General features: G+C 41.7%; 1 protein-coding gene across 1 annotated transcript; it reads right to left on the bottom strand.

Moving 5' to 3' along the window:
• Positions 1–1,567: 1,567 nt before the first annotated feature.
• Positions 1,568–15,459, bottom strand: LOC137296588 (EGF domain-specific O-linked N-acetylglucosamine transferase-like). Its single transcript, XM_067828402.1, has 13 exons — positions 15,292–15,459; positions 14,505–14,608; positions 14,009–14,114; positions 12,967–13,064; positions 12,300–12,416; positions 10,805–10,911; positions 10,003–10,106; positions 7,914–8,006; positions 7,479–7,550; positions 6,210–6,243; positions 5,089–5,116; positions 3,633–3,735; positions 1,568–1,711 (listed from the first exon to the last, which is right to left on the bottom strand). The coding sequence occupies exons 1-13, from the start codon at positions 15,457–15,459 to the stop codon at positions 1,568–1,570; spliced, it is 1,278 nt and encodes a 425-aa protein (XP_067684503.1).
• Positions 15,460–19,516: the final 4,057 nt, after the last annotated feature.

The following is a 19,516-nucleotide window of genomic DNA, read 5'->3' as shown; positions in this document are numbered from 1 at the left end:
GAAACACATGGCTTACTGAAGACCAATTCTAACCCGAATCTCCACGGGTCTAGTTAATTATAGAATAAAAACTATTATTAAATCAAATTCTTTGATGTTTGTTGGTTTCATGCCGTGCTATTTTCGGATACCTAACGGCGAACTTTTTAATTTTTAGTTTCACTTTGAAAATAAACACGTAACAGCTCATATAATTAATATGTCTACGAGACTTATCACGCGCAACCTCAAATTTCAAACGTTAGTTATGGTGGTCACCATGAATAAAACAGATTTTGTCTGAGGGTAAACAGTACCTCCAGTCAAGACCTAGATCTATAGAGCGAGTTCTCATCGAGACATCGGACAGGATTCCCACTAGCGCCATCGGCTCGGCGTTTTGTCTCCTACTCCGATGTATTTAGTGGACATGTTGCTATGGTGACAGCTTTATAACTAAGGCTTTCCATGAAACAAGGATTTCTTGTTCACAGGGACCTTTATTCAGACACCATGAGGTTAGCGTAGCGGCAATTACATATCACCGAAGGGGAGATCACTCTACTTGTATGATTTACATTGATACCACATGCTGGCAGCCATATATGCTTATAGAGAACCTCTGTTTACTATGGTCTTAAGTACATTTCACCACAATTATATATATTAGTCACCCTGCTGTGACACGGCTCTTTCCCTACAAATGGGAATCTCAGTTTGACTCCCTGCTTATTTGTGTAATGCTTAAACGTAATGAATTTGTTTTGAAGGAGTGAAACTTCGTACAGGAGACTCCAAACGCCAGTATACATGTAGATGTTTTATCTTCCAAGATGTTTTTTGTTTTCTTTCAGTCGTCTTTCAAGGTCCATGTACTTTTATTTGGACGTCAGTATAATTGGATTTTCAAGGTAAAAAATATCACTGTTGTCATCGTTGAGCCGTATTTGTCCAAAGCGAACTATAAAGTATACGTACACATACCTGGGGAAGACGTTTTTGTGTATCTTAGCTTCGTGGACAGTGCACGAGAAGACACACATTCAGGGCAGATACATCTTTTTGTGTATTTTCACCCGGGAAGCTGTACAGCGATGAAAAAAATGTTACCATGCCCACTTGTTCTGTGAATACGTATACCCCCAGGCGCTTGCGCTATGATAATAACTGGCACAAACAGACAATTGTAAACACTCGTTGCAGTCGTTTATCCAAATACGTATTCGGGTCAAGCGTTTGGATCAAAACATGTTTATTCTAGAAATCGACAAACCTTTAAGAAGATATGTACATATTCAATTCAGTTTGGTGTTATGGGTCGTTGCCCCTGTACAATCAGAAATCAGTTTACACTTGCTAATTATTCAGAGAAAGAAACAGTTACTTTGTTATAGAAGATGTAACAGATTAAAAGGTTCCCTTCCAAAGTAGTCACTCTCTAGCTTACCACCTAAAGCTCACCCACCCACCAATCAAGTAGGCACTTGCAAACTTGCTTCACGTCTCCCTGTCACACACACGCACGCACGCGCACGCTCACACACATGCAAGGTAGTCTCTCACAAAGTAGTCACTCAGTAACTACCACTTAAAGCTCCCTGTGTCCCTTATGTGTACGAAGTCTTGCTTTCTTGAGGTCGTGGTGAGAGGTCACTTGATCTGCTGCAACTCGAACCAGTCTCACAAACTCCCCCACGTCAAAGCTGTAGTTGGTGCGGTTGGGCAAGGCGGTCTGAAATGTGACACACGACGGTGACTTGAGACAACATGGACGACAGCGAACTTTAGAGATATCTATACAATGCTTTTACCATACGATGGACATGGTGTTATGTACGACTTTGCGATTAATATTCAAATGACGTCATCTTGCAGGATCATGTATGCATTTATCTATCTCATTGTAAAAAAGACTACAAATTATATCTCTAATTCCCGTCTGGTATCTATAATCTGCTATGAAATATCACCTCTAGATAGAACAGAACAGAACAGTATTTCAGGGCCAGGAGACCAAGAGTACAGATATATAAAGTGTTAGAGTGGTGTGATGTTACGGTACATAATACACAATGCCATTGAGGATGTGGTTAAATGCAACACGTTCTGTTTGAGACCACGCCCTCCCAAATAAGTACAGACTCCCGCACCCCTGCCCGGACGTGTCCCACCCAGGACACCAACCCACACCCCGACAGCTAGGCACCCAACCGTCAGCACACAACCCATGCGTTGGCTGACCGGGCAAGGCGACCGACCCAGCCCAACCTAAGCACGAGAATCCGCACCGCTACAAGAGGGCGCAATCCCAAACACAACATATATATTACTCAGATTTAGCTTTATATGTTTTATACAAGTAGGTGGCTAGGCGGAGCATTAGATAACTATCTGCTGTTGATAACAAGGTACTAAATTTAAAATGTGCAGTACATGGATGACTACAATAAGTACATAGTTAGAAAATGTTCCCGAATATGTGCGTAATTTGGACATATAAACAGAACATGGTATTTGTGTGAATCAAGGCCCGCCTTAGTTGTACAAATTTTAAGATAAATATCTTTCAGTATGAAGCTGAGACAATATGTTGACAGTAAGGCAGAACTGCTACCATCTTGTTCCAATATTGCCTACACACATCTAAGGCACAAATTGAATTCTAATATAATAGTTTTACTATTTCCAGCTCCTTGACAAATCTATACGAACCCGAAGCCATGCGTAAATAGAGTAAGTCTGTCTGCTGATGCCAAGTTTATATAGTCTGTGTCACTATGATGCTTCCTGAGTATAGAACAGTGTTTAACATATCTATTACATTTCATACCGAGTATCCTTAACCAGACGCTAATAACACATCGCATCACACATTCATATTTTGAGCAAGTGATCGCAGATCTGAATACCTTGTTCTATCTGGTTCTACATATATCGGGTTCTAATTAGCTTAAAACACATTCTAGTATTTCAATGTAACACACGAACTTGTTAGGTTCTTACGTTAGCATTACATATACTACATACAGATTGCAGTCTTGTAATTCGAATCAATTGATGTGTGAAGCCATTCTCCGGATACTACATTTTCGGAATTGACAAGATCTAAGGGAGATAACTCTAAGTTTGTTTCCTGTCGTCTGCTTCGTAGATAAATGCCCAAATGTGGTAAGCTGTAATTAACAGCGAGTTGGGATTATTTCTAGTCCACTTGTCTCTCGGGTGACATAAGTTGACACACACTCAACCCCACAATACACATTTTGTTTTTTGCTTTGGTGGAACCACTGGCGGTTCATTTGGTTCGAACCCCCTGTACCCCATTCTTTCAAAATTCCCGCATTCGCCCATGTGTTTGTTCTTTATATTATACGATTGTTGTGTTATCTTATTGTTCTCCAGATGTCAGTGCTGGTTTTATCTGATTGTTGAAACGCGACGAATTCTCTCTATTAGATTTGAAAACTCGTTTTATCCGATTGTTCGCTTTATCTTTGTTCGTTTAGGATGTATAGACCTGGTTCCACTTCTTTTCACAAATAAATAGTGCTGGATGAACATCCATCAGGTGTATGTGGCTAACGGACGTTTCTGTAGAACAAGATCCCCACAGTTTCCTAACGAGGATATACAAAGTGAGGTAGGTGTGTTACTTTGTTTTCTGGGGTGAGGGCATCCATTTTCTCCCAGGTGATGTAGTTGATGCCCCTCATTCTGGCCAGGTCAGGGTACATGTTGTCGATCCCGCACCTGTAGCTGAACACGACACAGACGTAAGTCCCAGTACTTAAGAGACCATATGAGTGTTCATTGCGAAACACCGATAGAATACAACGTCATACTCGTGCGTTTGGGCCTCGTATATAGAAGATTATGTGTCATGGTTGGAGAGAAACAATCGATAGGTTGTGGTCACTGAATAAACATTCTTTGGTTTGGAACAGGTTTGTTAAATATGATCAAGAAAGTCAGATACCCTCACAGTTAATGTCACTGTATCTCAAATGCGTAAATCGATGCACATGCTGTTTATCACCGGATTTTCTGGTCGACTATTTACAGACCGTCGTCAGATAGCTGGAGTATTGCTGAGAGCAGGACTAAACAACAAACAAAACGTTTTCATACGAAATCTCTACGTAACGCCGTCAATTGTATGTTTCGAAAGTTAATGTTTGTGCTTCAAACAATGATGATAAGTTAAGATGATAGCGAAAAGTTGAGCCTATTCTGTCCCACCGAGGGTTCCCGTAACACAGGAAGGCAACAAGCAAATATATTGGAAAAAATAAGTGAGGGATATTGGTATTTTTTTTATTGATATTTTCTCAGTATGTCAGTGGGTAGATAGATCATTATTAACATTTTCAAAGTTTGCATATATCCTTAACGAGTTTCGTCCAGCATACGTTAATCTCAACCCAGCATGCTTACATTTCAAAGACGGTTGCCCAGTCTGGTAGGTAGAGCATGTACGTCAGTCCAGCGCCGTGGAGGCCAATGAACAGGTCAGTGTTGTGAATAATCTATAAGTAATAAGGGTTAGCGAAATAAAGACGATCGGGTACTATTCCCCAATGACGACATGACATTTTTAAATCGATAAGTTTCGTGTACCTTTACAAAGAAGTAATACCTGTACTACCTTCCAAGTTCCTGACCCGTGAAGACCCGGGTTAGAATAGGTCTTCAGCAACCCATGCTTGCCATAAAAGGCGACCGTACTTGTCGTAATAGGCGACTAACGGAATCGGGTGGTCAGGCTCGCACATCGGTTCCCACTTGCGCAGATCGATGCTCATGCTGTTGGCTTATGCTGTTGATCACTGAATTTTTATCAAAATAATCTATGATGGCAGGTATTTAAGACTAAAATCTAAACTAATTGGTCTGGTGTTCATAAAACCACATGTCACCGGTTCCAAATTACGCAGATCGATGCTCATGCTGTTGACAACTGGACTGCCTGGTCCAGACTTCATTATTCACAGCCCACAGCCATATGTCAGGAATATTGTTGAGTGCGGCGTAAAACTAAACTCACTCACTCCAAGTTCCAATAACAGGGTTCATAAGGTTTTCCTTACTTAATACTCAAAGAAAACCTACCTGCAGCTGGTCTGTGAAAGGTACTGATCTGCAACGCACAGCATTCAAGATAAGAATACTTTTCGCTACCACATCGTTAAAATGTTTTGATGTTATAGAACATTTTATTTAACGTGGGCATACAAGATGTGCTTTTCTTGAATATTTTACAACAAAGATTTACATTACGTATTGCAGCCATGTCTTTCAACAAATATGTCGCCAGAAATTAGCTGATTTAGGATTTCTTTCCCTTTACCCCAATAGCGCACAAGCTCTAAACTTATAATGCATTGTTTGGTACCATTTGATATAGTCGAAATTGTAAACATTTAAGACTAAAACCAGAATCTAACAACCACAATCGTGTTATTCCCGGACAGTCTCTTCCATTCATCACCACTCGACCCTTTCCGTAACCTCCAAGAAGCCGCGCTATTCGGCAGATTCCGGAATAACACGAGTTGGGCACGAAGCTCTTCTTCGAGGTTTCGGAAAGGGGGTGACGAATGTAACGGTTCAATCAATGCATACCTATTGAAATCCACCATTTGTACATCCAAGTCTGAGAGTCGTTTTAAGCCGGAAAATAGCTTAAAAGAATGGGAATAAAATATTAAAATGTGGTAAAATATAAAATATAAATATAAACATCATAATGCTACATCTACATAAACGGTAATGTGATAATATATTATATACGGGGGAATATGTCAGATGACGTATACGCGTGGTGGTTAAATCGTTCGCCCGTCACACCGAAGACGGGGGTACTATTCCCCATATGAGTAGAATGTGTGAAGTTGATTTCCTGGGTCCCCCGTCGTCATATTGCAGGAATATTGCTATAAGAGGCGTAAACTATTCTCACTCAAGAATTAAATATGGGTGAAGTGATGAGTACTAAAGAACTAATAAGTATGGATGAAGTGATGAGTATGGACAAAGTGATGAACTTGGTAGAAGTGATGAGTTTGGATGACGTGGTGTGTTTGGATGAAGTGATGAGTTTGGGTGAAGTGATGAGTATGTACAAAGTGATGAGTTTGGAAGAAGTGATGAGTGTACTACAGTGTCATGGAAGTGGTCTTAATGAACTGAACTTACTTCTTCCTGGTTTACGATCCGCCGCATTTTCGTACTTCTGACGAGGAATGTCACCCTGAGTTTCTCGGGCTGAACAGAAAAAAGATGGATTACATGACTATACATTCAGGCAAAGATGTGAATACTGCAAATGTTAAGTTCAAACAGGGTTTAACAACGCGTACAAGAATATGTCACTCATAATGCACCCACGTGGATGTCAATGGCCTGAATACATGACGCATTTTTGGATTACAACTTCTATTCATGCGACTTCGAAGGACCAAGAATTAGCTCTGAAACGTCGTACAAAAGAATAGAAATAAGTTGTTGTCCATTTAAACGTGTCATGTTCATCTAACTATTAAATGCCTTTCAAGAACCTCATGGACTAGTTGGGTTTTGTAGTGTCCGGCCTCCGAGCTACAATGGCACGGTTTAACATTGGTACAACACTGGGGAACATTATACCGACAGCACAGCCACTAGTCCTCGTTTTATCTAGATAAAATAATGTGGTCAGTCACACTTGTCCCCAGTTGAGGTATTGCTGGAATATTGATAAACTAAACTTACTCATGTATCCATTTAAATATTTTAGTAGTATACTTGGCCATAATGGTCAAAGTGCATGGTGTCTCCCGAGGTATCCACACACACACATGTACGCACGCTCACACGCACGCACGCGTGCACACACACACACACACACACACACACACACACACACACACACACACACACACACACACACACACACACACACACTCCCTCTTTACTTCCGCTGAAGGACTCACCAGTGGTCCTGTTTGTTGAATATTCAGATTATACAACACATGCTCCGAAAACGCCTTCACCAAGCCGCTAATCCTGCATCCCTTTACCTGTAACATATCCATGTGTTCCCTTCATCGTATTACTCTATATAGTGTATATCAATATGCCTCCAGATTATTTTGGGGACATTTAGTACTTAGTGACAAGTAATCATTCACAAATGACAATCGATAGGTTCCTTTGGGTATTCAATACGTTTTCACTCATTTCCAGTAAACTAGATAATCTTACTGGTGACTTATTTCATAAAATTTGGTTTATCAATATTCTAACTACATGTCGGCAGTCTGTAAATAATGAAGTCTGGACAAGACAAGCCAGTGATCAAGAGCAGGAGCATCGATTTCATTGTGCTCAATAGTGAGCAGATGTGAGCATGTATTTCTTTAGTTTTAATCACCCTTTGCTCAGTAGTTTGTGAATCTACGCGCAAAGTCTGCAGCATCGACTGATACCTTTTTAGTTACTGATATTGGATATAAACTTACCGGTGCTAAGTTGTAATAGATTCCGAGCAGCATCCGAGAAGGAAGCGAGAAGATGGCATCTCTAAAACAAACCTGGAACACAAAACAGAAGTCTCAAAAAGGTCAAAACACTACCTGGGTAGTGTTGGTAATGCGACAACTTAACATACGTTTTTGAAAGAGGTAGTATTGAGTTTAAACCGTTAAATTGAGTTTAAACACCTTCTCACTCCCTCATTCCCTACACCCTACTGATACATCCGCTCACTCATTGACACACCGACAAACACACCAGCTCACCCAACCACTCACTCACCCGTCCATCCAACCAACCACAAACTCACTTCCCACACATCCAGTGGCTAACTCTGTTACTCACACTCACTGGTAAACAGGTCACACCCTCCCTCACTCATTCACTCCTTCCTTCACTCACAAAGATAAAAACTACGTCACCCTCTTCCCGTCCAATTGTTTCAGAAGCATGACGTCATGCTTGGTGAACGCACCACGTAACTCGGACATATAACCAAGGAGGTCAAAAGCACTCTGAAAAGACAAGAGGGATTTTACAGTACAATGCACGATAGTGACTTCATGTCGAGTGAATGCTGCATCATGCCGAGGCTAATTAATCTGTTCAGACTGTTACCTACTTTCCAGCCGATCCGAATTTTCTCCAGTGAAAATAGACACCACAAACAACTCTGGTTACACCGATTTCCATGTTCTTTAAAAACAAGTTCCTTTTTCCAAATTTTAATAACACCGCATTTCTGTTTTTTATGTCGAGGTTTAGGCAGCATACCTTAATTAAGAAATCACAGACTGACCCTGTTTGATGAGGTCGTAAAATAATTCACAATGCATCTGGCTCACTGGTTGCTCCTCTTATGTGATTTCTGTGCTTATTCAGTGTAGTTCTGTAACCCACAATGTGATTGATGTAATATCAGTTCCGTACCAGACCGCCAAACCTTTCTAGCGGCAGGGCTTCGTTTTGAGATTTCTACGATTTCCAGGTTTCCGTTTGTCAGAGCTTGTCGTACGAAGTATTTGCAAGAATCATAAGGAGCGTAGTGTTGCAATATACAAGTGAATAGACGTATCAAATCATACCGATTAATTTTTATGCATCCACTTAAATGAATTACACGTTGTTCAGTTTGACCTGAGCTACTCTAGATATGCATGACCCAGGAGGTCAAATGGCACAAACGGCTGGTCGAGTTAACTTCATTACGTAGGGGAGCTCACTGCCTAAAAGCCCGAATAGGAAATATTAAACCATCTGTAGCTAATTGTTTAAAGAAAATTAGCACATTGCTGACGATTTCTCGACACTGAGATGTCAAACGCCGACCTTGTCTCGGCTGTTCGGGTATGTTAACAATGACCTGACAAAGGCGCACCCTTTCACAATAACAGACCCAACCAGTTGTGACACGGTCACGCAATGCATTAGTATTGACAATGTATTAGTATTAAAATTCTGGACTAGTTATCGCATTAGTTGCGCAGTAGGACGGAACGCAGTTCAGAGGACAAGAGGCTGTTTTGTAATCAATGTTTTGACTTGTCATGTGAGTGAGTAAATGCTGTTATTACTGTTGTCAGTGTGTGGTATACTGATATTCGATTCTGGAGCAAATAAACCAGTTGTTGAAACACGAATAACAACCATCGCCATCTGGTACGAAAACACGGGGAGCATTAACGCTGATGAATGTAAACATGTGTATCTATCGATTCAGTAACACTGTTCATACACATCAACCATTGTGATCATCAGATCTTCAATTTTCACATTTTTCAACTCTACAGAACTGGGCTCCGTTCCAAGCAGCGGGCTCAGCGCTAAGACTGTCTCATACTTTTGTTTTCACGTGACCTTGAGCAGTGCTGAGTTGGCCTTCCTTTATGCTCTTTATCATGGGTCTGACCCTTGTTCTGTTTGTTGTTTAACGCTGCACTCGGCAATATTCCAGCTATACGGCGGCGTTCTGTAAATAAGGCTGGACAAGACAATCCACTGACCAACAGCAGGTGAATCAATCTACGTAAGTGGGATACGATTACATGTGTCAACCAACTGCACCGTTGACCAATTCTAACCGATCTCTGGCCTGTAATCACTTTCGACTCCCGAGGCTAAGGAAATATCCAGTAGTATTTGAGGTCATGTTGTGTCAGCATAACGCACAAATGCTGAACAGCAAATGAAACGCAAGTATCGAAAAATGAAATCTTATAAAAGTAAGCGTTCATATTTATGTCTTCTATTGAGTTGAGTTTAGTTTTACGCCGCTTTTTAGCAATATTCCAGCAATATCACGGCGGGGGACACCAGAAAATGGGCTTCACACATTGCACCCATATGGGGAATCGAACCCGGGTCTTCGGCGTGACGAGCGAACGCTTTAACCATTAGGCTACCCCACCGCCCCTGTCTTCTATTGATTTAAATTGACAAGATAATTTTTTTTTAATTTTTGCGTTTCTTGTGCTCATCAGTATATTAGGTACGGCTGAAGGTTTGACCTACCGTGTCCCACACCAGGAGGTTAACGTGTTTGGAGAAGGAGTTGTTGAGGTGTAGACTGATGTAGAGGTTCATGAACACGCAGGTGTGATGAAATATGTTGTATTCTGAAATTTAGGAATGAAAATCTGAACGGGTTTCTTCGCCTTCCGGAACCGAGTGATTTCTTTGCCAGAAATCATTTACGGTTATTGTTTTTATATATTTATTTTTATTGCTTTTGACCTATATTTTCGTTTGTTGTACGTGTTAAAGATGTTTTCTTAAGTCCTAATTAATGTCCTTCTAATTAAAGTCTCCCTAATTAATGTTCAGAAACAGTGAGTTCCGCTCTCAAGGGTAAATATGTATCATGGTTAAGGGTTGGCCCTCTGAAGCATTTGTAATCCAATGTAATTGTGACAAAATTAGGAACTGAAAATATAAGGCTTGTTGTCATGTACATCTGGTTCCAGAACGTGTGTGTATGTGGTTGGAAGGTGTTCCATACTGTGTATATCAATTATTAAATAGTACATCTGGTTTGATGGTGTGTACATCATGTTCCTCAACGAGTATATCAGGTGTGGCGACCACAGTAAGCATATCAGGTTTGCCAGTATCCAGATCATGTTCAGAATGAATGTATCAAGTTTGATAGCGTGATATATCAGATTCCGCTTTAAGTATTTAGGTCTTTGAGTGTTTGATTGCGTCTTCTTTTGGCATTTATTTCTGATAAGAGTTTCCCTGTTGATGAAAACAGCCAGTAACAAAAACTAGGGCAACAAAATCAGACTGAAGGGACATATGGCACCGCTCATACCTTCGTCCATTTTGATGATGAGGGTTGGTCTGTCGACGATGACGTCACACTCACCAGTCGACAATGGCTGAGGATGGAGAGATGCGAAATGTTCCATCTCCTGCATCCTGTGTAAACACGTTACGGGATAATAGTAATCAACATTCACCACCATTCATCTGTCTGGATTTAACATTCAATACCATTGTTCTGTTTGGATTTAACATTTAACACCATTCTTCTGTTTGGAATTGACATCCAGTACCATTCACCCCTTTGGGTTTAACATTCAACACCATTCTTCTGTTTGGATTTAACATTTAACACCATTCTTCTGTTTGGAATTGACATCCAGTACCATTCACCCCTTTGGGTTTAACATTCAACACCATTCATCCCTCTGGGTTTAACATTCGACAACATCCATGTGTTTGCGTTTGCTTTACTTTACTACTTTACTACTTTACAGTCTTTACTACGATGCATGTTTCTGTAAGCTCGTAGTTAAGCGGGGACGTTGCCTTTTAATTTTGTAATGGTAGCGAGATTGCAATGTGAGGATACACGAGCCGGTACAGCGAGAGTTACTCATGCAAAAATATGGCTGTGTCGGCATGTGTTGACAGGATATAGACTGAGTGTACCACATGATTTGACAGGATACGGGTTGCTAGGATACAGATTGATAAAACACATGATTTGACACCGTGCAGACAAAATTCTTCAAAGGCATTTAGAAGTTGGTGAGGTAATACAAGACACTATTATGGATGACAACTTCTTTAATTCTTTTAACACGACGTTTCACGGCTAATTCTTGCCCCTTCGTCAGGTGAATTAAAAAAGTTGTCATCCATAATAGTGTCTTGTATTACCGTGCAGACGACTAAACGTATATGCCATGTCATGTTTCTCTTCTGAAGTGAGTGACGATATTTTTGACGTAATCAGTCGAAAATCCCGTAAAATTCGTCACTACTCGCCCCTTTCCGTAACCATTCGTGACCAACTCTTGTTATTCCCTTGTTATAATAACGACTCGTGCACCTCTGGGGGGATTTTATATTGGCGTAGGAACTTCAGAACTACTTCAAACGTCAAGAGGAGCTTGTCCGGGAAAAGCCTCATTCGTAACTACTCGTCTCTTTCCGTGACCTTCAAGAAGCCTCGTACCCCTCTCGTACGCCATTATTGCCAAGAATCGTGGCAAACCAATCAAAGCGCGTATTTCAAAACAGAACCCTGTCGTAAACATGGCCACGAGAGGGGTACGAGACGCCATCCGGCTTGCCGGAATGACAGAAGTAGTTACGAATGGGACAAGCCGAAGAGCGAGGTTACGGAAAGGAGCGAGTGGTGGCGAATGGCTGCAATATTTGGAAACAAACTGGACTTTTATTTCCGTGACTTCCCGTAAGATACAAAGTCGTGTGTGACCTGTAACTTGGTGTACTCAAATCTGTGTGTAATGTTAGCAAGCACTGACGTGTTGTAACGAAACTCCATTTTAGATTACCATGAAGCCAAGGGACGCTTGTTTATTACTGGTGTCGTCATAGCTGCATTTAATCCAACCTTGTCTAGATCACAGTGACCGCCAAATGTGCTATTGTGGACAATATCATTCCTGTACCTGTAACATAATGTCGAGAATTAAAGTTGAGCTATAATGACCTTGAATCATTTCTTCACCCTTTCCACTTCAAAATGGTATTTGCTAAAATGTACAGATAAAGGTTACAGTACACTCTGCTTCCAGATTATACTGAACGGCAAACGAAGCGCATGTTTCGAAAAAAAGATTTCATAAAAGAAAGTGTTCATGTTTATGTCTTTTATTTAAAATCTTGACAAAAACATAGCTGCGTTTCTTTTGCTGTACATTATATTTGGATTGAAGATGCTGCTTTTATGATTGAATGCTGTGTGTAACCAACCAAGGACCAAAATACTTTTTCCAGTTTTTTTTTTATTTTATCTTTTTGTTAGATAATTTGAAAATAGAAAAAGTGTTGTTAGTTTCTATGTGTTAGTTTTTTGCAATCATTCACTTCAGTCTGAAAAACCTGTGACTGGTTGATTTAGCGTAAACTTGGATTGAGAGATCCACGAGAACGGGCCGGGATGATCCCTTGATCTAGAGCGGATGGATCATTAGATGGGGTTGCGACAAAGAATTTCACCTATCTCTGGTTGTCATGTTGGCGTGGCGTAGGTCCAGGTAAATATTTCTACCTCGGCAGAATCCCAGTGCATCTGTACACTCTAGAGACGAGTCACTCTGGAAGAGAAGAGTCAGTGAGCGTCGCGTTTACCAGTGGGTGACGGAGAGAATCAGTGACTGATTGGGTTTAGTTTTAAGCCCCTCTTAGCATTATTTCAGCTATATGGCGGTGGTCTGTAAATAATCGAGTCTGGATCAGACAATCCGGTGATCAACAGCATGAGCATCGATCTGCGCAACTGGGAACCAATGACGTGTCAAGTCTGCGAGCCTGAAAGCCCGGCCCCGTTAGTCGCCCGTTAGTCGTTTTATGGCAAGCATGGGTTGCTGATGACCAATTTTACCCCGAAGCTTCACAGGTAAGAGATTTCTAAAAGAGGAATGGGTGAGCGAATGAGTGAGGGAGAGAGTGATTGACGCATTTACCAGTGAGAGAGATAGAAAGTAAGAGAGACAATCTGAACCGTCACATATGTCCAAGGGACATCAAATTGAAATCACGGGGCGATAGCCATGGAGAATTTGTGATTCACACCCACAGTCAGACGATCCTTTTCAACCAGGGTACATTCTGTGTCATGAGAATAACCGCGCACAGGCCACTTGGCTTTCTTCATGTAGTAGTTTCCTGCAGCAGCATTGAATCAGCGAATGAATTATTCGACCCAGTATTGATATATCATCATTAGCAGTGTGATTCAAGCGTGAATAATTCAATTCATGAGTAATGCAGAAAAGATGCGGTGGTACAAGTTTGGTTCATCAGCAGTTTATAAACCGATGGAGATTCCTGGTTGGAAACGATCCATCGTGTCCAAAGACGTGGACGTTGCATTTGGTATATTACGACAATACCCTTGAAGGTCCGGGTCAGAAATGGCCCCCGACAACTGAAGTTTGTCGTAACGGGATGAGGTGGTTAGGCTCGCTGACTTACTTGACACATGTCATCGTATCCATACCTTCACTATAGAATGATTGGCATGCTATGTTGTACTGACCGTGTGTGAACCCCGGCAGAATACCTTCATGTTGTCCATTCTGTCTTTCACATACCCAAAGTCAGCTTGCCGCCAGAAGAGAGATTTCCTATCAGGAACTGACTTTCTGAAAAGAATATGTGAATAAGCAAAAACGTAAAGTCAGTGTATCAACCTTAACGTGACTCGTCTACTACCGAAAATTGATATATCTTGAGAACATGTATAACTCTGAAAACTTCATTTATATCTCTGACTATGTTCCTGACCTCTACACGCATATGTTGCTGACCTGACCTGAATATCTTCCTGAAATTACCTGAATATCTTCCTAGCCTCTACAGGAGTATATTCCTCACCTGAATATGTTCCTGACCTCTACTTGAATAGCTTCCTGACCTCTACCAGAATATATTCCTGACCTCTACCTGAATACGTTCCTCACTTTCACACACACACACGCACACACTGCCCAACCCATCCCCCCACCACCTCCATATAGCTGGAAATACGGCACCTCCTTGTTGGCTCTACTTCTCCCTCACACTGTGGCAGGCTCTTCCTCTGAGACTCTGGGCATTTCTCCTCGTATCCCCAGCACCGTGTCTCCCGCAACATGGCCTGGGATTACACACATAGATTTTGCTCATCAGTCGTACAGAAATACCGCATTTAGCTGTTGTAACTTCTTTAGCAATACTCATCACAGTCACCAACCAATGATCGGCAATATAGGTATTTTTGGCGAAGTCGTGATAGGTGTCTGTTAACGTAATCTGTGAAGGATGTGATCTGATCGAATCAACATCTAATCCCACCAGGTACCCTGTCACTGCGGACCACCAAATGTAACATGGGTTACAGCGTGGGTTAAGGTTGTTGGTTGCTTGATTAGTTTGTTGTTTAAAGCCACAATCAGCAATAGTTCCAGCTATATTGCGGCAATCCGTAAATAATCAAGCCTGGGCCGAACATTCCAGTGATCATCATCATGAGCATTGATCTACGCATTTGGGATACGATGACATGTCAACCAAGACATCGAATCTGACCACCAGATCCCGTTACTCTTACAACACACATGAGTTGATGAAGACCAGTTTTTACCACTATTATGAATATTTCAGCAAAATTCCGGCGAGGGACACCAGAAAGGGTTTCACAAATTGTAGAAATTGTACTCATGATTGACATTGAATCCGGGTCTTCAAGGTGACGAGCGGACACCTTGACCGCTGGGCTACCCCCACAGCCCATTTTGGCGTCACAACGGTTTAACCTATTTCAAGCTAGTTGTGCCTCACCTTATAAGGGCAGGTATCCTCATCCTTACAACGCTGCTCCAAGTGAGGATTGTTCCTGAAGAAATAAGGCACGTGTTCCAGGGGGAGTCTCAGGTCCCCCCAGTCAGTGGCGCCCTCTGCTGTCGCCACCAGAGTGAGTAAATGAGGCCATAACCACAGCCCTAGCATTCTGTAAGGGAAGCCATAAGAAAATGTTACATTCTGAAACGACATGAATTGCAAAAGATAATGTAAAGTGGTGTTTTGAAGGAGATGTTTTATGTATTAAGTTAATGAAAGGTCGTTTCACGTTTTCCTAATCAACATCCGCTCCAAAATACCACATTGTGTTATCAGAACTGATATATTATCTGCAAACTGTAACATCAAATTCACCTTTTCGATTCGTACATTACGTTCCCAGTTCTTTTTCAGGTGAACAATTGACTAGCATTTGCATGTGTTTATGACGGGTCCCATCGTCGATATAGGATACGCTCACCTTTTCCCGCGCACCTGGTGTATATATTTTTTCATAAACGCGTGGTCATGATATACTCAAAACCATAAAATCGATTCTGTTCTTGGCGACTATGCCTGTTGTAAGAGATCGGGTGGTCAGGCTCGCTCAGCAACCCATGCTTGCCATGAAAGGCATCTATGCCTGTCGTAAGAGGAGACTAATGGGATCGGGTGGTCAATCTCGCTCAGCAACCCATGCTTGATATACAGGGCGACTATGCCTGTCGTAGGAGGCGACTAACGGGATCGAGTGATCAGGCTCGCTCAGCAACCCGTGCTTGATATACAGGGCGACTATGCCTGTCGTAGGAGGCGACTAACGGGATCGGGTGATCAGGGTCGATCATTTGATTGACACATACCATCGGTTCCCAACTGTGCAGATCGATGCTCATGCTGTTGATCACTGGATTGTCTGTTCCAGAATCGATTATTTACAGACCGCCGTCTGGAATATTGCTATGTGCGGCGTAAAACTAAACTCACTCACTCTTACATTCCTAAGGTAGATATTTTCAGGGCATTCTTGCACGACATCAATATTTTGCACCCTTTTCATATTTACATTATGAATTATATGCAAACAACGTATTTATCTCACCGCAATGTTACATGTACATTTCATAACATGTCAAAACGTCATGACTATGAACGACAAATTAGTTACTGTGAGACAATGCGAATTTCAGCTTGGCTGCTTCTCGCGACGTCATTGTCGTATGTGTCCTAATCAATACAAGCCTGCGTTACACGGGGCAGGCTTTTTGTTGCTGTTGATGTACAGCAAACAAGAGGACTCTACTGGTCACCGTTCGCTGCGTTTCTAGGTCACTATGCATCCGAGGTCATCGTCTTCAGCTGACATGAGACGCACACTTACAGTTTTAATAAAATGATGATGATTTGTTGTTGATGTAGAGGAAGATGATGATGGGGAGGAGTCAATGATGATGAGGGATGATGTCAATCACTGGATTGCCTGATGCAGTTTCCATTTTTAACAATCAGTGACAGTACTTTGTTGAGAGCTGCATGAAACAACACCCAAGACCAAGACACCTATTCGTAGAATACCTAAGCCAAAAATTATTTGCGGGATCGCGAAACTATTATCTTCCTGATGCAGAAACTCAGAGTCAGCAATTGACAAATAGGATTCTGTTTGTTGGTTAACCCTGCACACATTCCTATTTAACTGTGGACGTATTTGTACAGAATCGAGTTTGGATCTGAGAGGTCAGTCATGGGCATTCTGAGGATCGAGCAATTCCACTGGAAACCGATGACATGTGTCAGCCAAGTCAACACTCCTGACCACCCGATCCCGTTAGTCGCCTCTTACGGCAAGCATGCATGAGTTGGTGAAGACCAATTCAAATACCTTTTTAATCTAATGCACAGTGTATCTGTTACCTTAAAGACAGCAATCTGTTTAAGAAGATTAACTAAAGGAAACTATGTCTTACCTGGCTTGTCCAGGTTCACCCTCAAGCTACAAGAACAGAAAAACGTATCGCGTCTATCGCTTATAGTAGTAAGTATTGATCAGACTAATGGTTACTAGTCCGTGCTTTTCTCTCATTTCCCATCGATCCAAAATTATCGTTTCTTTAAAAAATGAAACACCGAGTGTCTATTAATCCTCCAACTTGAATATGTATAAACCTGATTTTTAAACAAACATGAAATTTAGTTTCATTCCAAGAATTTCCCTCTCTTTTTGTCTCTGGGTTTGCCACAAAATGGAAATAACCCTGTCGATCGTTGCCTTGTATTCCTTAACATCATATATTGCACCTCCAATATGAAAAGATTCTTTTCGAGAACGAGGTCCAAATTAATATAAAAAAATGTTTCTATCAGTGGACTCCTAGATTCAAATAGTTCACACAATTCTCAACTCAACTGCCATACGTTTGTTTTTTCAAGTGTGGGCTGTCTCGTGATAAGATTCATCATCATCATCATCATCATCATCATCATCATCATCATCATCATCATCATCATCATCACCACCACAGTCAGTAACAGCTGCAATAGTAGTGGTGGATGGGTAGTCGCCGCAGCATAAACAGTAGTAGTTGTAGTAGTGGTGCCCCCATAGGTTGCGTACAACTGTGATCTACAGGTGGAACATCGATAATGTATCTTGCAGTGTAGCAAAACTAGCGTCAACATTTATCCCGTCAACCGTTGTCCATTCCATACATCAGGACCTTCCTGCGGTCGATATCTTATTTACTTTTACAATTCGTGAACTCATGTGAGCATAAATTATTAACCGACACAGTACAGTTCGACAATCTGACGAGGGACTATTTCCTAGTTAGTAAAGTTGTAAACGGCGAGGTGATGTGAGGTGAGGTGGGGCGAGGTGAGCTGAGGTGGGGTGAGGTGATTTAATAGAGCCAGCTTACTGAGAAACATTATACTGACTCCGAGCCGACCAGTCCTTGTTGTACCCGTGCGCCAGGCAGGGACTAACAAGTTCCATATTTTAACGTCATTTGGTATCAGGCGGCCGGGGGTCCAACCTGCGACCTTTCCTGGAATACGCTCTTGCCACAAGACCTCGTAGGCGGTCAGTTAATAAACAAGCTGTATGTTAGGACTATCCCTATGTTGTCCTTGACTCTGAGTCCTCTGTTTTACAAGGTTCTTCATGCCAGTATGTATGCTGTCCATGTAACTGAATATGAGCGGCGAGTTCCCGTAGTTCCAACACAAACCTCCCATTTACCTTCAAAACTACGTCATCGTATCTCATTTGCGTAGATGGATGCTCGTGCTGTTAATCACTGGACTGTCTGGTCCAGACTTGATTATTTACAGACCACCGCCATATAGCTGTAATATTGCTCAGTGCGGCGTTAAACAATCAACCAACCATAGGTTGTACCCAGCGACCTGTCCAGTTTTTTTGTTTTTTGGGTTTTTTTATATTTTACCATGATGGTAATTATAATTCGTTTTGAGTCAGAGTACAATGGTTCCACACCCAAGATCGAGGTCAGAATTGGCAGTCATCATCGATGCTTGTCGTAACAAACTGGAGGCAGATCAGCTGGTTTGGTTGAGGCATTAACACAAATTTGATTGGGCAATCAATAAAATTAGATGCAATCAATTTCGATTAAAAATATAATCGTCTGATTTTATGGCCGCTTCACTGCGCACAACACTGCCGCACTTGAGTCTAAGTCAAGGGGACTCACATCCTCGATATGTCCATGGTACACGTTCCGATAAGTCTCCACTATACCCTGGATACCTCTACGGTCCTGCCAGGTGAATTTATTGCCTCCCTTGGCTGTTTTTTTACCCAATCAGGTGTCTACGCTGGGAAGTTCGGCGAACCAATCACAACTCACTTTCGCTTTTTAAATTATCTGATTAAACTTGGCAGTACAAGTGGTGCTGGGTACTCGGAAAGAGGTAGAAAGAGTTTGTGCATGTATTTTTACGTTTCGAAAGTTTCGTAAGTTTAAAACCTGTCAATTTATCTGCATGATTTCCCCAAAATGTGAGTCGCACTGCGAACAAACCTTCGCAGTTGCAACTGCTATCTTTGTGGACACTGGCAAGCTCGGTTGTAACGACAGCTAAGCTGACTGGCTACTGTGAGAATGCGGAGCCAGCCAAGGGAGGTATTAAATCTTAACGAGTCGTAGATGCATTCAGGGTATAGTGGAGAGGTATCGGAACGTATACCCTGGAGATGTCG

Source organism: Haliotis asinina, chromosome 9 (assembly GCF_037392515.1).
Source record: "Haliotis asinina isolate JCU_RB_2024 chromosome 9, JCU_Hal_asi_v2, whole genome shotgun sequence".
Lineage (NCBI taxonomy): Eukaryota > Metazoa > Mollusca > Gastropoda > Lepetellida > Haliotidae > Haliotis > Haliotis asinina.
Note: the sequence above shows the minus strand (reverse complement) of the source record. Positions and strands in the feature narration are given on the sequence as shown.